The sequence below is a fragment of the Artemia franciscana genome, chromosome 3 (assembly GCF_032884065.1).
Source record: "Artemia franciscana chromosome 3, ASM3288406v1, whole genome shotgun sequence".
NCBI lineage: Eukaryota > Metazoa > Arthropoda > Branchiopoda > Anostraca > Artemiidae > Artemia > Artemia franciscana.
This window is the reverse complement of record NC_088865.1, coordinates 6,186,756-6,207,182: the sequence shown is the minus strand read 5'-3', so window position 1 is coordinate 6,207,182 and position 20,427 is coordinate 6,186,756. Positions and strand designations below refer to the sequence as shown.

At 36.2% G+C, this 20,427-nt stretch overlaps 1 protein-coding gene across 4 annotated transcripts in view; it reads right to left on the bottom strand.

Annotated features, from left to right (window-relative positions):
- Window positions 1-20,427, bottom strand: part of LOC136024806 (uncharacterized) — an 83,912-nt gene that overhangs the window by 38,916 nt on the left and 24,569 nt on the right. For all 4 annotated transcript variants that reach the window (XR_010616926.1, XM_065700275.1, XM_065700274.1 and 1 more), the window contains exon 2: window positions 8,849-9,032. Coding sequence is in view for 3 of the 4 variants with exons in the window: in XM_065700275.1 (XP_065556347.1) it covers window positions 8,849-9,032 (184 nt within the window). In the remaining variant the exon portion in view is untranslated. The remainder of the gene's footprint in view (window positions 1-8,848; window positions 9,033-20,427) is intronic.

The following is a 20,427-nucleotide window of genomic DNA, read 5'->3' as shown; positions in this document are numbered from 1 at the left end:
GCTGATAGACCATTTGTTCCTAATCACAAACATTGTTTAGACAACAAACACTATGTGTTAATGTTTTTAACCAGGGGCGTCGTTAGGGGAGGATGGGGCGGTTGCCTCCCAATAATTTGAAGAAAAAATTATTATACAGCCCATGCCCCTTGACCATCCGGATATTGACCCCTTTTGCCCCCCATTCAATAAAAATGACGGAGATTCACCCCTGTCTTTAACGAACTTACACCTTTTTTTTCTTCAGGAAAAAAAGATCCAGCAGACCGATTTTCGTACTGATTCGAGATTCATGCATATCATGCCAGGGTTTATCATTGTCAAAGATTATTTGTAACAAGATGCAAAACCAAGCGGACAAATAAAAAAAAAAAAGTTTTCTACAAACTTGAAGATGTTAATAAAGTAGATGGTGCTGAGCTCACTCAAACAAATAGTAAATATAAAATACGAGATTTGAATTGATAATGAAATTATCAAATACACAGTGCGTTCGAACATCCCAAGATTAATTATTTGAAAATCCCAATTAAAAATCCTTAGCGTTTCACCAGATGTAAATGAGCTCAGAGGGATTACAAAAAGTTTGATCTTTTCGGAAGTGGGAAAAATTTGTGAACTTAAATGCAGTAAAACAAGGACAGTAATTATGAAATATGAAATATGATACACCTCCATGAATTTTTAAATAAGCTATATTTACAGTGGAGTACACGTGATTAACGTTGTTATTCACCCATTTGTGTCTGGCGTTTCGGTTACAAAATTGCCAGATAGGTATTGGCTGTTATCTTTTACAGATTACAGCCGGGGAAGTTGGGCTATGCTGATAAGTTGGATAAGGCATACATGGACGCACTAATGAAGATTGCTAGATATGGAGAATAACATGGCTTTCCAGCGTGAGCGGATCTAGAGCAAAATCTTAGGAGGGGGAGCTCAATGTGACAAAGGTCCCAATAACTAACCAAATTGAAAAATTTATTCTAAAAAGAGTGAAAAAAGAAAAAAAAGGAAAAGAGGGCAGCAGAAAAAATCTTGGGGGAGGGGCAGACCTTCCGAACCCTGGAACTGTCGGTGCGTTACAGCATTATTCTAAGATTACTTATCCGACAAGCCCGCTTACTTAACCTTAGCGTTTCACGAGACACAAATGACGTAAGAGGTTAGTATTATCAAACAGTTCGTGGTAACGAACTGTAGTAAGGAGCGACCCGGCTCAATAGTAACCGAAACTCTAAAAAATGGAATTTCGATAGCAATAGTTCCATCAAAAGAATTGGATTTTAATTCTGATTTTAAATATATAAGTTTTATCAAGCTTAGTCTTACCCATCAAAAGTTACGAGCCTGAAAAAAATTGCCTCATTTTAGAAAATAGGGGGAAACACCCTCTAAAAGTCATACAATCTTAACGAAAAAACACCATAAGATTCAGTGTATCGGACAACCTTATTGTAGAAGCTCCTATCTACAAAAATGTGGAATTTCACATTTGTTGCCAGAAGACAGATCACGGATGCGTGTTTATTTGTTTTTTTGTTTTGTTTTCCAGGGGTGATCGTATCGACTGAGTGGTCCTAGAATGTCGCGAGAGGGCTCATTCTAACGGAAATTCAAAGTTCTAGTGCCCTTTTTAAATGACCAAAAAAATTGGAGGGCACCTAAGCCCCCTACCACGCTCATGTTTTCCCAAAGGTCACCGGATCAAAATTCTGAGATAGCCATTTTATTCACCATAGTCAAAAAACCTAATAACTATGTCTTTGGGGACGACTTACTCCCCCGCAGTTCCCGTGGGAGGGACTGCAAGTTACAAACTTTGACCTTTGTTTACATATAGTAATGGTTACTGAGAAGTGTACAGACGTTTTCAGGGGGATTTTTTTTTGGTTTAAGGGGGGAGGGTTACGTGGGAGGAGAGGAACTTCTCATGAGGGAAGAGAATTTCAATGAAGGGGGCGCAGGATTTTCTAGCATTATTTGAAAAAACAATGAAAAAATAAATATGAAAATTTGTTTCTACTGAAAGTAAGGAGCAGCATTAAAACTTAAAACGAACAAAAATTATTACGCATATGAGGGATTTACCTCCTCGTAATACCTCACTCTTTCCGCTAAAGTATTTTTAGTAATTTCAACTATTTATTCTACGGCCTTTGTGATTAAGAGGTCATTCTCAAGGAATTGGGACAAAATTTAAGCTTTAGTGTAAAGAGCGAGGTATCAACGATGGGGTGAATACCCTCATATATGCAATAAAAACATACGAATATAGAAGTTCGTTACGTAAGTTAATTCATAAGTTATGTATATTTTTTACCAATGAAAACGTTCGTAAAAAAACTAAAAGCTCTAGTTGCCTTTTTAAGTAATCAAAAAATTGGAGGACAACTAGGACTCCTCTCTCGCTCCTTTTTTCTCAAAATCTTTAAGATTAATTGCAATTAATTAATATTCCAATTTCGTTTTAATTATTTATGTGCGGAGAGCCAAGATCAAAACATGCATTAATTCAAAAACCTCCAGAAATTAAATAAAAAAACAAGTTTTTTTAAATGAAAGTAAGGAGCAACATTAAAACTTAAAAAGAACAGAAATTACTCTGTATATGAAAGGGGCTGTTCTTCCTCAACGCCCCGCTCTTTACGCTAAAGTTTCTTACTGTTTTAGAAATTAGAGTTAAGAGAAAGAGTCAAACTTTAGCGTAAAGAGCGAGGCGTTGAGGAGGAAAAGCCTCTTTCATATACGGAGTAATTTCTGTTCGTTGTAAGTTTTAATGTTGTTCCTTACTCTCATTTAAAAAGACTTGTCTTTTTTTATTTAATTACTAATAGAAACGGTATGGGTTAATTGTCGGATAAATTGCAACAGCTGCCCCAGACAGGACTGTGACGTTATACATAAACGAAAATTCTATCTTTTCAAAAATGGAAGAAATCTGAGAAGTTATATCTAAAGAACAAAAAGAGACACTGATTGTGAAATGTGACACACGTTCAGGGGCTTGCAAGATATGTTTTGATTGAAGCATAAGTGATTTGTGTTATTAATGTAAATAATATATAATGTATAATACATATATATATATATACATATATATATATATATATATATATATATATATATATACTGAATAACATTATATATGTAAGATGTAAAATTTATTTTATAATATATATGAATATCTTAGTGTGTTATTCGCCTAGTTGTTTGACCCGTTTTATTTGAAAAGTTGCTGGACAAGTATTTGTTGTCATCTTTTAGGTATTACATCTAGGATACCTAATATTAAACATGATAAAGGATGCTCCAACACTCTCTAAGATTGTTCAGACGGTACTTTTGTCTTATAGCCACAGTTAAGATGTTCTGTCACGAACATGAGACAATAACCGGTTTTCATGGTCCTTATACCAGACAATATTAGCTTCGGCTCGGTGGGAAACTACATTGTAGCTACATTTTAATTAAATATTCAGTTAGTATTTTTGTTAGGTTAGGCTAGTTTAGGTTACGTGTTAAATTTAATGCGGACTGGGCGGGCCCCCATCCATAATTCTTTGTTTTACTTTTCATAGTCTTGTTGATAAAGCATTATATTTTCATCATACTTTGTTTTATTTCTATAGCATTAATTAAACTTCACTTCTCGACACAGCCTAAGTGTGGTGGCTATAAGATACCATTGCCGTTCAAGAGTTGCTGCGTGTCAGATTTAGCCAACTCAAATCAATGACTAGCATCATCACGAAAGACAGCAAGAAGCCCCCAAAATTGTCACAGTTAGCAGAAACATATGACAACAGACAATAGTTGAAATTTATTGACAATCATCTGCGAGCGCTAGTGTCGCTAATAGTTTTCCTTTAGCAGCTGGAGATAAGAGGTAGTACATCCTGTTACAAATAATTTATAACATTTATATTCAATCACAAACGATAAACGGATTTAAAATATTCCATCATTATTGTCTGAACCGAAGAGTGCCGGAAATCGATTCGACAATCTTAGACCTCTACAATGGCTCAATGCAGGGACGGATTCGGAGTTGTTTTTACCTGCACGTGCCCCCCCCCCAAGAAGGTCGAAATTATAGTAATCCAGGAGTAAAAAACACCCGTGGGCACTTAAATTTCGTTGGTACCTCCCCCTAACATTCATTCTGCATCCGTCTCCGCCATAATGGAAAACATAAATTACAGACGCCACTGCCTGTGCACAGAGCAATAGAAATTAACAAAAAGCTTAATTTCGAATTATTACACTGCGGATCTTCATTTGAATCCAACACAAAACTTTCTGATAGAATCTTCGGTTCTTTAACCAATTCTTTCAGAATGTAGAATAGAGATTCATTGAAAAGAATCCATGTAAATATATCTATTATGCTCTTTTATTTATCTAAATGAAAAACTTTCTGATAGAATCTTCGGTTCTTTAATCAATTCTTTCAGAATGTAGAATAGAGATTCATTGAAAAAAACCATGTAAATATATCTATTATGCTCTTTTATTTAGTTAAATGAAAAGTAAATTATATATGTATTGAAAAGAGGTTCATTGAAAAATCGCGTGTAAGTATATCTATTATGTTCTTTTATTTGTTTAAATGAAAAGTACATTATAAATGTATTAAAAAGAGGTTCATTGAAAAAATGCATGTAAATATATCTATAATGCTCTTTTATTTATTTAAATGAAAAGTACATTATAAATGTATTGAAAAGAGGTTCATTGAAAAAATGCATGTAAATATATCTATTATGCTGTCTTATTTAGTTAAATGAAGAGTACATTATAAATATATTGAAAAGAGGTTCATAGAAAAAATGAATGTAAATATATCTATAATGCTCTTTTACTTATTTTAATGAAAAGTAAAAAAAAAGAATTAAATTAATGTTCTTATCTAGACTGTACAATCAATCGAATGATATTGCTGGATAAAAGTTTTGACTTTTAATTTTAAAACATATTTGGTTAAAAAGGGCAGATACATTAAAATATGGATTACTAAAATTTACTGACACACATTAACCTAAAATTATGAGCGGGAGATAAGCCGTGAACATCACAATACATTTATAATGTAACTTGCATTCGTATGCCAAACGGTATGATTGCAAAACGATTCCTTTCGTTTTCTAAAACGCGGTATTTTTATCACATTACGCATCATTTTCGCAAATCCTTCCTCCCCATGAAACAAAATTTTGTGTATATGCATGTGTGGATGGTAATATTGTTTGCGTTAATACGTTAACTCATTTTGTCAATATTGTGGTAACAGCGATAGTAGCAACCTCGTAAACAACAAACCACGACCTGCAAAAAAACGTTTTCGCATGTAAACAAAAATCCACGTGACACAGGTACCGATCACCGGATTGACTGTCCTCATCCGGGAGTGCTATGCATTGTTGGCGGGCAAATCATCGAACGATTCCCCCACCCAGAAATTTTCAGTTACCCAGTTGGAGCTGTCTTACTCACAGCCTAAAGTCCCCAAAAATTTAAAAGCGCGTTTAAAAAACTGTCAAGTGACAAAAAATAGCTATTTGTAGCTAATTCAGTATTGATAACTATTATTTCCATTAGTCATAAAAGGAAAATATTATTTTAAAAACAGATTTATGGAAATTTCAAAAAATACCCTGAAACCCCTAAAAAATGGCATCGGATGGAAGCAAAAAACTACGCGAAACTTACAGCCCATCACACTGTATAACAAGGAAAATACCTTTGCATGGGTAGCACTGATGCTTTCTCTTTTGATCTGGTTTCTTTTTTTGTTTTCTGTTCTTTTTTAGCGTCATACCTAAAGGTCGTTTTGAACTTTTTGAACTTCTACTAAGCTATTCTCAAAGGGCAGATCTAGATGGTATTACCTGGACCTTGACAGGAGCTCAGCAAAAAATTATGACAATTATCTCAGAAGTAAGAAAGTATTAGATATGACGCTTGGCGTGACAGCGACAAATTATACAAATTTGAGTTATACTCCAATTTTTTTTTAATTTCTCAATTTATTTCTTTTTTATTGTTACAACCATACAATTTCTCATTTTACCTCTTTGTATTAGTTTAAAACATACAAAAAAGAAGCAATGCTTTCCTTTTTCTAGATAATATTTCACATAGGAACAACAGGTAAATGCTGGATAAAAAAAGAGCCAAGAGCCCATATGGGACTTGTGACGAGGTCGGAATCTAAAATTAAACTGGGTACTAGAGTTATCGATTTCATCGTCCTAGCGCGTCAAGAAGCACTGAACTAGCCAAAGCACTAGAAATCCCTCCAATCCCCCAAAGAGATCGGATCAGGCCCGCTTATATCAATCACGTATCAGTAACTTGTACTTATTCTCGAACTCGCCATAGTAATAGAAATCCTCAGAGTTCCCCCAAAGAGAGCGAATCTAGTGCGGTTACGTTAATTACGTATCAAGAACTTGGGCTTATTCTTCCCATCAAGTTTCGTCCGATCTCTCCACTCTAAGAGTTTTTCAAGATTTTCGATTTCTAAGATTTCCGTTCCCGCCTCCACTCCTTATGTCCTGAATTGAAAATGGATCTCAGAAATGCATCTGAGACATGATATCTTTCTATATACAAAGTTTCATTTAGATCCGATCACCCATTCGAAAGATAAACATTCCTCAATTTTCCTCATTTCCCCTCCCTCCAGCCCCCTCCAGATGGTTGAGTCGGGGAAATGACTTATCAAGTCAATGTGTGAAGGTCCCTGACACATCGACGAATTTTAATCGTCCTAGCACGTCCAGAAGCGCCGAACTCGTCAAAGCACCGGAAATCCCCCCAACTCTCCCAAAAAGAGCAAATCCATTCTGGTTATGTCAATTACGTGTCTAGGACTTGTACTTATTCTTCCCACCAAGTTTAAAACCGATCCCTCCACTCTAAGCGTTTTCCACGATTTCCGGTTCCCCCTCCGACTCCCTCCAATATCATCGGATCCGGTCGGGATTTTAAATAAAAGCTCTGAGACATGAGGTCCTTCTAAATATCAAATTTCATTAAGATGCGATCACCCGTTCGTAAGTTAAAATACTTAATTTTTTCTAATTTTTCCTAATTAACCCCCCCTTCCAACTCCCTCAAAGAGGGCGGATCCGGTCTGGTTATATCAATCACGCATCTAGGATTTGTGCTTATTTTTCCTATCAAGTTTCATCCCGATTTCTCCACTCTAAGCGATTTCCAAGATTTCCGGTTTCCCCCACCGACCCCCCCCCCAAATTTAACAGACCCGGCTGGGATTTAAAAAAAGAGCTCTGAGACATTAGGTACTTCTAAACAAAAAATTTTATTATGATCCGATCACCCGTCCGTAAGTTAAAATACCCAATTTTTTCTAATTTTTCCGAAGTAACCCCCCTCCACAACCCCCCCCCAAAAAAAGGAGCAAATCCGGTCTGATTATGTCAATCACGTATCTAGGACTTGTGCCTATTCTGCCCACCAAACATCATCACGATCTCTCCACTCTAAGCGTTTTCCAAGAATTCCAGTTTCCTCCTCCAACTCTCCCAATGTTCCGAATTAACCCCCTCCAACCCCCCCCCCCCCAAAAAAAAAGAGCAAATCCGGTCTGGTTATGTCAATCACGTATCTAGGACTTGTGCCTATTCTGCCCACCAAACATCATCACGATCTCTCCACTCTAAGCGTTTTCCAAGAATTCCAGTTTCCTCCTCCAACTCTCCCAATGTTACCGGATCCAGTAAGGAGTTAAAATTAGAGCTCTGAGACACGAGGTCCTTCTAATCATCAAATTTCATTAAGATCCAATCACCTGTTCGAAAATTAAAAATACCGCACTTTTTTAATTTTTCAAATCACCGAATTAAGTCCCCCCAGCTCCCCCAAAGAAAAGAGATCCGGCCCGGTTATGTCAATCACGTATCTAGGACTTGTGCTAATTCTTCCCACCAAATTTCATCACTATCTCTCCACTCTAAGCGTTTTCCAAGATTTCCTGTCCCCCTCCCCCAACTCCCTCCAATGACACCACATCCGGTCGGGATTTTAAAATAAGAGGTATGAGTTACGAGGTCCTTCTGAATATCAAATTTCATTAAGATACGATCACATTAAGATACGTTCGTAAGTTAAAAATAACTCATTTTTTCTAATTAACCGAATTACCTCCCCCCCCCCCAAATCCCCCAAAGACAGCGGATCCGTTCCGGTTATCTCGAACACGTATCTAGGACTTGTGCCTATTTTTTCACCAAGTTCCATCCCGATCTCTCCACTCTAAGCGTTTTCCAAGATTTTAGGTTTCCCCTCCAACACCCTCCAATGTCACCAGATTCAGTCGGGATTTAAAATACGAGCTCTGAGGCACGATATCCTTCTATATATCAAATTTCATTAAGATACGATCACCAGTTCGTAATCTAAAAATACATCTTTTTCTAATTTTTCCGAATTAACCGTCCCCCACTCTCCCCCCCGATGATTGAATCGAGGATACAACTATTTCTAATTTAATCTGGCTTGGTCCCTGATACGCCTGCTAAATTTCATCGTCCTAGCTTATCTGGAAGTCCCTAACTAGCAAAACCAGGACCGACAGACGGACAGAAATTACGATTGTATATGTCACTTGGTAAATACCAAGTGCTGTAAAAAACAAGTTTATGTTAATTGGCTTCCCCTTCGGGCACGCGTTTACGGAACAATTTAATTGGCTACATAAAATACTCTATTAAAATGGACCAGCGGGAAAAGGATAGGTCCTTTTAACACTGAAGTAAAGCAAATTAAACTGTCTTTTTCTCTGTGTTTCACCACTTAATACAAAATAATAGCCACTTACATTTTTTAAAGCAGGGTAGATCCAGGAAATTAACCAGCTCCATTACTTTTAGACTGTGAGACATGGAGATAAAAATTTCTCCTTTGTATAGAAGTGTCAGAGCCAATTTCAGATCTTCGAACGATGTTTCTGCTAATGATATTGATAGGTCCTTTTCCCATGGTGGAATATCGTTGAATAGTTTCTGGCCAAAAAGAAGAGTTTAAGAGTTTGATGAGGGTATAGTAGTGAATGAGTAAGAAAAATAATACAATAAAATAAGCAATAAACTAGCCTTTTGTTCTGGGAGTAATGATTCTGGGAAGTTGATGAAGGAGATAAGTAAAGTGATTCACATGGATACCTTGGCCATGATTGCAATTTTGCAACATATACAGCAAGGTTCTGGTTTATTTGGCCAGGACCACGGAAATTCTTCCCAAATATATTATTAAGCAGCCAAAAGGAAGGTATGGAAAATAAAAAGAATGAACAAAAGAAGGGATTTTCCAATATTCAACCTTGCTTCTAAACCATAGATAGATGGTTTAAAATATCGTATAATACTTATTTACCTGTGAAATTGGACTAAACTCAACATGAAGAACCAAGATCCCTTTCAAAAATATGAAAACTGTAACCACGACGATCCTAAAGACTGATACTGTAAACACGTGTAAAACTTGGAGAACTCATCAGTATTTATTTATTTTTGGTTTTGTTAATATATCAAACTAGAGCCTCTAAATAGCTTCAATTCTTTTGAGCCAATAAGATAAACTTTATAGTTAAGGCAGGACGGACTCTCTAGGAGTCTTCCTACACCTCACATGTTAAACATTTGGAGTTTGCCTGACGTTCCTGACTTAGTGATCTCGGCGGTTAGAAAATAGAAAATAGAAAAAAATCTGGTGAATATTTTGATCTAATCAAATCTTAAAGCCGACAATTATTTTTTTTTACAATTCCAAAACAATAATAAAACCCCTTCCGGGTTTGCATTTTTGAGTGCTACACTTGACATTGTTGTTGAGGGGTATCGAAAAATAGAGCAATCAATATTCTACTCAACCATCAGAAACTTATTTCTATGATGTATACTTGTTGGCAGCAGTCCCTTCAAATACTTTACATATTTCTGTTCAGAAGTCAAAAATTCCCCTCAAAAGACTAGATGCAGCCGTTATCGGAGCCCATGAAAATACATTAATTAGACCAAGGGACTAACGACTCGCATTCTTCTTGAGCGATTCAGTGAAGTGTCAGTTAGTTGTAACCGCTGTTACCAGAAATTGCCGATGGAAGGTTGCCAAGAAGTAAGGAGATAGGGGAACCATTTATATCAATCCAATTATGCTAGGTGTAGGTAGTTGTCATGTGTAGTTACTGTCTTATCCGAATAAAAATTCAGATATACAAATACACAAGCAGCACTCAACCTTTAGAATTTATTTTTTATGGACCCGTATCAAACAGTTCGTGGTAACGAACTGTAGTAATGAGCGACCCGGCTCAATAGTAACCAAAACTCTAAAAAATTGAATTTTGATATCAATAGCTACATCAAAAAAATCGCATTTTAATGCTGATTTTAAATATATAAGTTTCATCAAGTTTAGTCGTACCTATCAAAAGTTACGAGCCTGAGAAAATTTGCCTTATTTGGGAAAATAGGGGGAAACACCCCCTAAAAGTCGTAGTATCTTAACGAAAATGACACCATCAGATTCAGCGTATCAGAGAACCCTACTGTAGAAGTTTCAAGCTCCTATCTACAAAAATGTGGAATTTTGTATTTTTTGCCAGATGACAAATCACGGGTGTGTGTTTAATTTTTTTTTTTTTTCAGGGGTCATCGTATCGACCAAGTGGTCCTAGAATGTTGCAAGAGGGCTCATTCTAACGGAAATGAAAAGTTCTAGTGCCCTTTTTAAGTGACCAAAAAAATTGGAGGGCATCTAGGCCCCCTCCCACGCTCATTTTTTCCCCAAAGTCAACGGATCAAAATTTTGAGATAGCCATTTTGTTCAGCATAGTCGAAAACCATAAAAACTATGTCTTTGGGGATGACTTACTCCCCCACAATCCCTGGGGAAGGGGCTGCAAGTTACAAACTTTGACCACTGTTTACATATAGTAATGGTTATTGGGAAGTGTACAGACGTTTTCAGGGAGATTTTATTTTGTTTGGGGGTGGGGCTGAGGAGGGGGGGGGGCTATGTTGGAGGATCTTTCCTTGGAGGAATCTGTCATGGGGGAAGAAAAATTCAATGACAAGGGCGGAGGATTCTCTAGCATTACTATAAGAAAACAATGAAAAATAAACATGAAAACGTTTTTTCAAATGAAAGGAAGAAGTAGCATTGAAACTTAAAACGAACAGAGATTATTACGCATATGAGGGGTTCTAAAAATACTTTAGCATAAAGAGTGAGGTATTTAGGAGGAGATAAATACCTTGCTCTTTATGCTAAAGTATTTTTAGTAATTTCAACTATTTATTCTACGGCCTTTCTGATTCAGGGGTCATTCTTAAAGAATTCGGACAAAACTTACGATTTAGTGTAAAGAGCGAGGTATTAACGAGGGTACAAACCCCCTCGTATACATAATAAAAATATAAGGTTATGAACGTTTGTTACGTGTTAATTTTTAAGTTACGTATATTTTTTACTAATAAAAACGTTCGTTAAAAATTAAAAGTTCTAGTTGCCTTTTTAAGTAACCGGAAAATTGGAGGGCAACTAGGCCTCCTTCTCCACCCCTTATTTCTCAAAATCGTCTGATCAAAACTAAGAGAAAGCCATTTAGCCAAAAAAAGAATTAATATACAAATTCCATTTTAATAATTTATGTGCGGAGAGCCAAAACCAAACATGCATTAATTCAAAAACGTTCAGAAATGAAATAAAAAAAAAAACTAATTTTATTAGCTGAAAGTAAGGAGCGACATTAAAACTTAAAACGAACAGAAATTACTCCGTATATGAAAAGAGTTGTCCCCTCCGCAATCCCTCGCTCTTTACGCTAAAGTTTGACTCTTTGCCACAATTCTACTTTTTAAAACAATTAAAAGCTTTAGCGTAAAGAGCGAGGGATTGCGGAGGGGACAACTCATTTCATATACGGAGTAATTTCTGTTCGTTTTAAGTTTTAATGTCGCTCCTTACTTTCAGCTAAAAAAAATTAGTTTTTTTTACTTAATATATATATAAAGTAAATTGTTCACTTCGCTACAAGCAATTATTAAAATTTTATTTGTGTAAATAGGTCTGCATGAAGTAAAAAACCGAAAACATGCACTTTTTATTTGTAATTTCCACAAGTTTTTACAGCACCATGGCAAATAATGATGACCAACCATAGGCACGCACGCAGGAGAGGAATTCACCCCCTCCCAAAAAAAAATGCAAATACTTAATTTTCCCTGCGAAATGTTTAATTTTCCCTTCTTTTCCAGGTATTTCTTCCATAAGAGTTGAACCCCCCACCCCCTACCAAAAAATCGTATGATTTTTGTATGATACGTATGAAAATCGTATGACATTAAAAAAGTATGAGAATCACGCTCCCACAAAAGAAAAGCGGGCCCTCTTCTCCTCCTCAACTCCGCAGCCCGAAGTCGAATGGCTCCTTTGATTGTTTATACCTTTTTGATACGTAATGATACATATAGAGGGAATTCGAGTATCCATTAAGTAAGAGACATATCAGCTTTATTAAGTTCCTTTGGTGTAATCACTAAAAGAAAACAACAAATGCTTGTCCGGCAATTTGCCAATCGAAAGGCTACAGGCATATAGGCGAATAACAACTTCAATTACCTGTACTTCACTGTAAACATTGGGTACTAAGGTGTGTCACATTTCAAAATTACGGTTTCTTCTTGTTCTCTGTATATACTTTCACACTTTTTTCATATGATGCCACTTACCCTGAATAGTCCTGCATTTTCTCGGGTTAGAAGAAGTTCCTTATACGGCAACTAACGTAAACCAATTCAAGTGGTAATTAAATAAAAAAGTAAGGAGCAACATTAGAACTTAAAACGAACATAAATTATTACTTCTATGAGGAGGGTCGCCTCCTCTTCAATACCTCGCTCTTTACACTACAGATCGAATTTTTCCGAATCCTTTAAGAATGACTTCTGAATAACAAAGGCCGTTTAATTAGAATAAAAAGCTCTTTTAAAGGTACTAAAAGAAACTTTAGTGCAGAGAAAGAGATATTGACAAGAGGCCAACCCCGTCATAAACATAATAATTTCTGTTCGTTTTAATTTTTAATATTGCTCCTTACTTTTAGCTGAAAAAAACTTATTTTTTAGACTTAATTTTTAGCCTTTTTCAATAATAATGGCAAGTTCAGCCATTTACTTTTGGTTGTTACATAATAAGATTACGTAAACATGCCCGGCCATGTTAGCCTAAATGAAACTAACACAAAAGTCGTTAACTTAATGTAACCAAACCTATCCAGTTATGCTGATCTATAACTATAGTGGAATATATGGTAACAGTCGGGTTGTAATTCACACTCATGTGTCTCTGGCTTTAAAAAATGTAAGGAGCAGCTGAATATTGGCTGCAGGTATCCTGGGTTAGGTTGGATGGCCCAATATTTACATGCGATAATGATGCAATCGAGCAAAATTTGATTTGGTTCGGAGGAACCTTTATACTTTAACAGTAACAGGCTTTTGAAGGTGAACGACAGGTGGTTTGATCAATCTTGGAATCACAAGCTTCAGTACAAAAATGAGGTCAACGTGCCAATTTTAATTTTTGGTTTCAATAGTTATTATAATGTTCAGTATGATTGACTCAGAATATATCGGACTGTTTAAGTAATGAAATATCTAAAGCCAATACTATGTAACTTCTGCTATTTAATTTAACCTATCTAGGTCATGTTAGAAAATTAATAGAATATAACAAGCAGGTTCATCTAATATAGCAAAAATCAATAGCTTTACTGGATAGTTACACGGTTCAGAGATAATGGTTAGGAAACACGCAAACCACATATTACTCGAAACGTTTCCGTTAGAAAGTATTTCCGGAATAATAATAATAATAGAATGGCTTTCATGGTCCAGATTTCCAAGGCACAGTTCCATTGAGGGGAAGCCCCTTTCGAATAGACATAAAATCTTTGGAATATAAAAGTCCCACGAGAGAACGCATTGAAAGAAAAAACCTCTTAAAAAAGGTATTATGTAACACCCCTGTGTGTGTAGTCCACAGTTAAACGCGAGGATTCCCCACGGGGCCTGAAGAAACAACTGAAATTATAATGTGTCATCCTTAACATAAGTAAATATTCCCTTATTACATAACAACCAAAGAAATCCTGCAACTTCTTGTCGGTGAAACTGGTTGCTCGGCCCCCCCCCCGTTAGAATCGCTTGCTAGAGGCCCGGTTGAATTGGATGCTAGAGTCCCGTTGGTTAGGTTACGCATAAAAGTGAAATTAGATGCTATGGCCCCGTTTGGAATAGACGGCTAGGACCCCCAATAGATTTGGTTGCTGGGGGGCTCCGTTGGAATTGGGTGCTAGGGTCCCCGGTGATAAGGTTAGGGTCCCCGACAAAATTATTTGGTAGAGCCCCGGTTGAAATGGTTGCTAGGGTCCCCGGTGGTTATGTTAGGGCTCCTGATGAAATTCGATGCTAGCCCCCCCCCCAGTGAAATTGGATGCTAGGGGTCCCATCGGAATTGCTCGTTAGGGTTTGGTGTCTTGAAGGTCCCCATTAGCGGACCCGGAAGGTTTTTTCCACCTTGCCTTCGTAGGTTCTTAAGAATCAGAGAAACTAATAAGTGAAAACTAAATAAACATGAAGAAAAAGCGTCTTGAAGAAAACATATCTTAAGAAATGTCTTGGGATGTCTAGAAACATCTTTAAGAAGAATATCTTAAAAAATGTATTTAAAAAAATTTTCTGAAGAAAAATGTCTTTATAAAACCCTCTGGACCTTGGCTAGTGGACTCTAACATTCCCTGTTACGTAACAATCAAAAGTAAACAAATCCAAATACGTGACAGCTTTTTCCTGGGGCTCTAACAACTCATACTACATAACAACTAAAAGATAACAAACACTATTACGTAAAAGTTTTTTTCTGGCTTTTTTCTCTTGTGTAACACGGAAAACCTGTTACGTAACACATAAACTCTACTAGGTAACAACCACGGAATTTGTTGAGTAAAGAAGCCCCTGAAGGTTTTGTTAAAAAAAACCTCTATTAGGTAAAACCGAAGAAATACTAGGGTAAAGAAGCCCCTGAAAATTTCTCCTACATCCTTAGGTTTTTTAAAGCATATAAAGCATAGAAAAAAATATTCCCTGTGACGTAACATGCACCTGCATCTTCAAGAATTTAAATGTCGGGATCGGGATTCGAAGGGATGGGTATGTCCTTTAAACTAATGAGGCCTTACTACTGCCACCCTCCATATAAAATTCCCTTCCCCGATGAAAAAATCCTCCTATGTAATACCCCCTCACCAGAAGTCTTATCTGAAAACGTCTACGCTTCTCAGTAACCAATACTATATCTAAACAACGGACAAAGTTCATAACTTGCAGCCCTTCCCCCGGGTAATGTGTAGGGTTAATTAATCCTCAAAGACATATTTATTATATTTTTCGACAGTGCTAAAAAGTTGTCTATTTCAAAGTTTTTATCAGGTGACTTTGGGGGAAAATGAACGAGGAAGTGGAGCCAGCTGCCCTCCAATATCTTTGGTCACATATTATGATTTCGAATCAAATGAGCCCTCTCCCGATCTGCAACGATCACTTGTTCAATATGATTGCCTCTGAAAAAAACAATCAAATAAACAGGCATCCGTTATCTTTGTTATTATTATTATTTAAGAATTAAAGACGCTTCTTGACTACTAAGGTCCCTGCGTCGGCCCTGCAGAGCATTCCTGCAGCATGATTCGATCTCTGGGTCCCGTATTACCAAGCTAAGGTCAAATCCACTGCGCCACCACAGGACATAAATTGCCTCCAAGCATAATTCCAAATTTTTGTACACAAGAGCTTGAAAACTACGGGGTTCTCTGGTATGCTGAATCTAATGGTGCGATTTTCATTAAGATTACTTGATGTTCTGGAGGTGTATCTTCCATTTTTCAAAAATTGGGCAAATTTTCCTAGGGTAGTAACTTTTGTTTGGTACCATTACATTTGATGAGTTTTACATATTTTGAATAACTATCAAAATTCGATTCTTTTGAGATAGCTAGTGTTATCAATAATCTCTTTCTTATAGCTTAGGTTACTAATGAGCCGCTTAATCCTTGCTTACAGTTCGTTACCACGAACTTCGAATGCACAGACACACTACTAAACCAGTGTTATCAGATGTCTGGTTTAAAATTACGCCACTATAAAAGTGAAACTGTACTGAATGAACAATTGCCCAAGTGCGTCCCACCCGGCAACTCTGTAATAGATACGGCTTGCCAGCATTCGTCACAAATGTTGGCTGATTGCCTTGAGGATACAGTGGGTGGATATAAGGAGAGTGTCTATCATTTTCTCTCGTTTACAATGTCCACATTTCCGGAAATACATCCGGAGGATGTATTTTTGTTTTTCATTTTATCGATGTCAAGATCCATATTTGGACATGGTGAAAAGCTGACACAAGTCATTGACGTAATCTTTTCAAGAACGATACACGATTGTTAACAGTATGTATATAATAGTGTCATTGGCGTAATCTTTTCAAGAACGATGCACGATTGTTAACAGTATGTATATAATAGTAATATAGGAGACTCCGAATAATACTGTAAAATTTGTCAAGTTGAATTGACTTAGTCTTATAATTAAAAGTATCATGTGACCGAACCTCGCTCGGTTAAACGAATTTTAGACATCGAAACAGTGTCGGCGCATACGTCCCCCCCCCAAATGGGAAATACAATTCACCCTTAACCTAATTCTCACAAGAAAAAAAACCTTATTTATGTAATTTTTCCACATTTAGTTATATTGACATTCAATTTCATTTTTTGTCTTTTAAATTTGTAAATTGGTACTACTTCTGGACTATACGAAGGAAAAACAAACTTACTTTACTAAAAATACAGTCAAACTACCACCATTTTGTGCTGAATTCAGCCAACCTCTTCTGTCAACTTGCACGGTAGCTAAATAATTAAACCATCACTGCATGCAAATGTGATATAAATAGGAAAACATTAACCCAGGTCGGAACGATTAAGAATAGCTATGGCATGAGTAATATTTATTCACCATGTCAAACTGTCAATCATGACTTTGACAGTTGTTTCAGTTCCTAGGTCTTCTGATTCCATTTAGCAGCTGTTATAAGAAAAGTTATAATCTTTGCTCGTGTAAAGATATAAGGCGCTGCTTGTGAAGGGTCAGTAGAGAACATTTAGATTGTGTATGTATTCACATTTACGCTGATACAATCGTCACATACAGAACAGTACTCACTTCTCATCGTATATCGTGGTCACAGGGGTATCTGCAACCTAGTAAGAGACGAAAATCAAGGATAAAATTTAGGGTTCAAATCTAGTGTTGTTTTCCCTTGACTTTTCAATTACCAATGTGGGAACTCAGAACGAACCTCTATTGCTTAGCAAAAAACAACTATGCTATATCCTAATCGACTAAACACCACACTTTCTGAGAACAAAACTGAATTTTGAACAATTTTGTCCTACCCGCTTGAAATCAGTTTTCAGTCTCACTTTGGCCCAAAGAACTAAGATTTAACTTGTAGAACTTAATAAAAAGTGAAAGACAATCAGTTTAATTATTGCGTAGTTTACTCTTGAATGGGTTAAATCGGACAATATTTATGGCTTAAAACGAAATATCACAAGCTGTCAACGATAGTAAAGCACATCAAACAAGTAGAATCCAAATAAAATGATTAATACTAGTAAAACAATTTTTGAAAACTTCACTGGGAACACATTTTTAATTTACAAAACATTTACCAAAATATGCTGACAACTTTACTCAAGGCTTATTATTTAACAAAACAAAATTAAATCGGTCTTAGCTCTAAAACTTTCATAAAAAAGAAAACAATATACTGAGGCTCTTATAACTATTTTAAGTTACAATGCTTAGTTTAGTTTCAATCAGTGAAAATGGACATTGAAAGAGTTATGCTGCCATGACAAACCTGAAGGAAACATAACAGTTCAAATCTAAACCTGACAAAACAACCTGAAGTAAAATGACGTTCCATCAAAAAGTATCAAATAACATGTCTAGGCATTCAAATTGAAATTGCGTCCAGCATACATAAAAAAAAAAACATTTACTTCATACTTTTGACAATACGGACTTACATAGTCTTTGTATTTCTTTTGGTATGGTCAATACAAATGCATTGATATAAAAAGACACCAAGTGTAACCATTTGAGTGACTTGGCGAAAATTCATATTACCAACACGACAAATCCACGTCAAGTTAAAAGGTAGCAACATGAACTGGAACAGTCTCACTTATACCTAAAATCATAGTTTTATATTTAATACTATGTTATCTCCAAAATGATACACTAAAGATGAAATCGTTATTGGTATACCCAATTTAACTCTAGGCCTTTTCCGAAGCCCCATCCATTACCAAAACAACATTTGGTTTCGGTGGAATTTAGTTTAGATTATGTAAGCGCGCCAACTTAAACAATACTAACCTAAACTGAACAATACACAATTATTCACTGTATTCAGCCATTGAAGCATATTAAAGGGAAATCAGATGTCAGAAACAGTCACTATTGTGTCACTTAAATACACAGAGCCATAAAAATTATTGCTTACAAGTTTTGTATGTATTCATCTACAAACTTCACCATTATTCCAACAGGTTCTCAATATTGTCATCATATTTTCAGCTTTTCCTAACAGGGGGGAGGGGGGCTTTTCTAGCCCCCGAGGTGGGGTTTCCAAAGTGGGTTTTAGATAAGATTAGTAAAAAATTCTCCAAATATTGCGATCTTGGTCAAAAATTATTTTCCTCAGTCTAGAGACGTAAACGTGAGTGAAGGTTTCATTAAAAAAAGATGGTGTAGAAGGACAATAGTTATTGAGCCATGTACTTTATTCAACCTTGAAACAGTTATTAAAATAATTAATTCGAAGTCTGCCAGGGTCTATGGCCTAAATCTTAAAGATCTTAAGCTGTACCATGCTATATATCACTTTGTAATTTATTTGCGATTAATCTTTCAGTGGATAATGATCGATTTTCGGATGATCTAAAGCAGGCAAGAGACAACTGGAACAGGACAGAAATAAACAAAAACCGACTAGCTGGGAACCAATATGAATCACACCATTATTTTCAAGATCTTTGAAAAAGTTAAGCCTGGGCGACAATTCAGATATCTTCAGTCCCTGGGCTTACAACACAATAATATGTTTAGATTCAGAAAAAGGCCACGAAACAAGTCATGTACTGCATCATTTAATTGGGACCATCAATATTACCAATGAAAGTGAAAAGATTACACTAATCCATTTTCCATAAAAAATTTTTTTTATTCTAGAAACAATTCGAGACTGGTGATTTAGAAATATGGCTGCTTGTATCAAATGATATGGACATCAGTGGATTTCGGATCGTACTTTTATAAAAGATCAATGTGGGTTGTAATTAATAGCCTGAGTGCTGCATTGGCTTGGTACCACATATATTTCCGGTTTACGTAGTTACATTGTGTTGTAAACCTTTAGTCCACTCATATTATGTGTTCCAGAAACTGAACACATTTACTAACCTTAATTTTCTAGGTGTTAAAGTTAGTACTTTCAGTGTGTAATTTCTCTCGAAGTCATTAAAAACAGAGGTTTCAAGAATAATACACGGATTGCCACTCTACTGTTTATTTGGACTAGATTTCACATTAATTGGTCTTTCTATTTCTTCCATTGCAAATCATATTAGATATATCGACTTAGTCATCGAAAACAAAACATTCTTCCGAAAATGACTAAAGGGTAATTCTAAAAGAAACTCATAAAAGGAGCCAAATTGAAAGTTGGGTCTCATTTTAAAACAATTGAAGGAGTTACTAATGGATCTACAGTCTTCAACCACCTTTCACAAAGAGCACCAGCTACGGAAGCGGTAATTCTATTTCTTCTGTATTCTATCCAAATATTATCAATAGAATTTCCCTAAAGCCTAGTGGCTTTTACGATACTGAGGATTCCGGGTTTGGTGCATTGGAGACGGGTCAAGAAATCTATTTTTGAATTTTCAAGTGCATCACAATCAAGATCGGGAGCGCTTGCGTTCGAGCCGTAGTTTCGATCTGCTCCAGTTGGCTTCCTGGTTCCTTTCGAAGAGTTTTGTGGAAGTATTAGTGAAAAGGCACTTTCTAGTCAACAGTTATTTCCGTCGAGCAGCAGTGATGACCCGCTACTGTACAAGCTTTTTCAACTGCCTACTTAGTGTAGGTCCTACACTTCTTCGAAAAATTTCAAGACGAGCTGAGTGACCTTTCTTAGGCTGAATCGGATTTCTGTTGCTTTAATACGGGTGGTATATGGCGCACTTTGGCTAACCATGATGTTTTAACA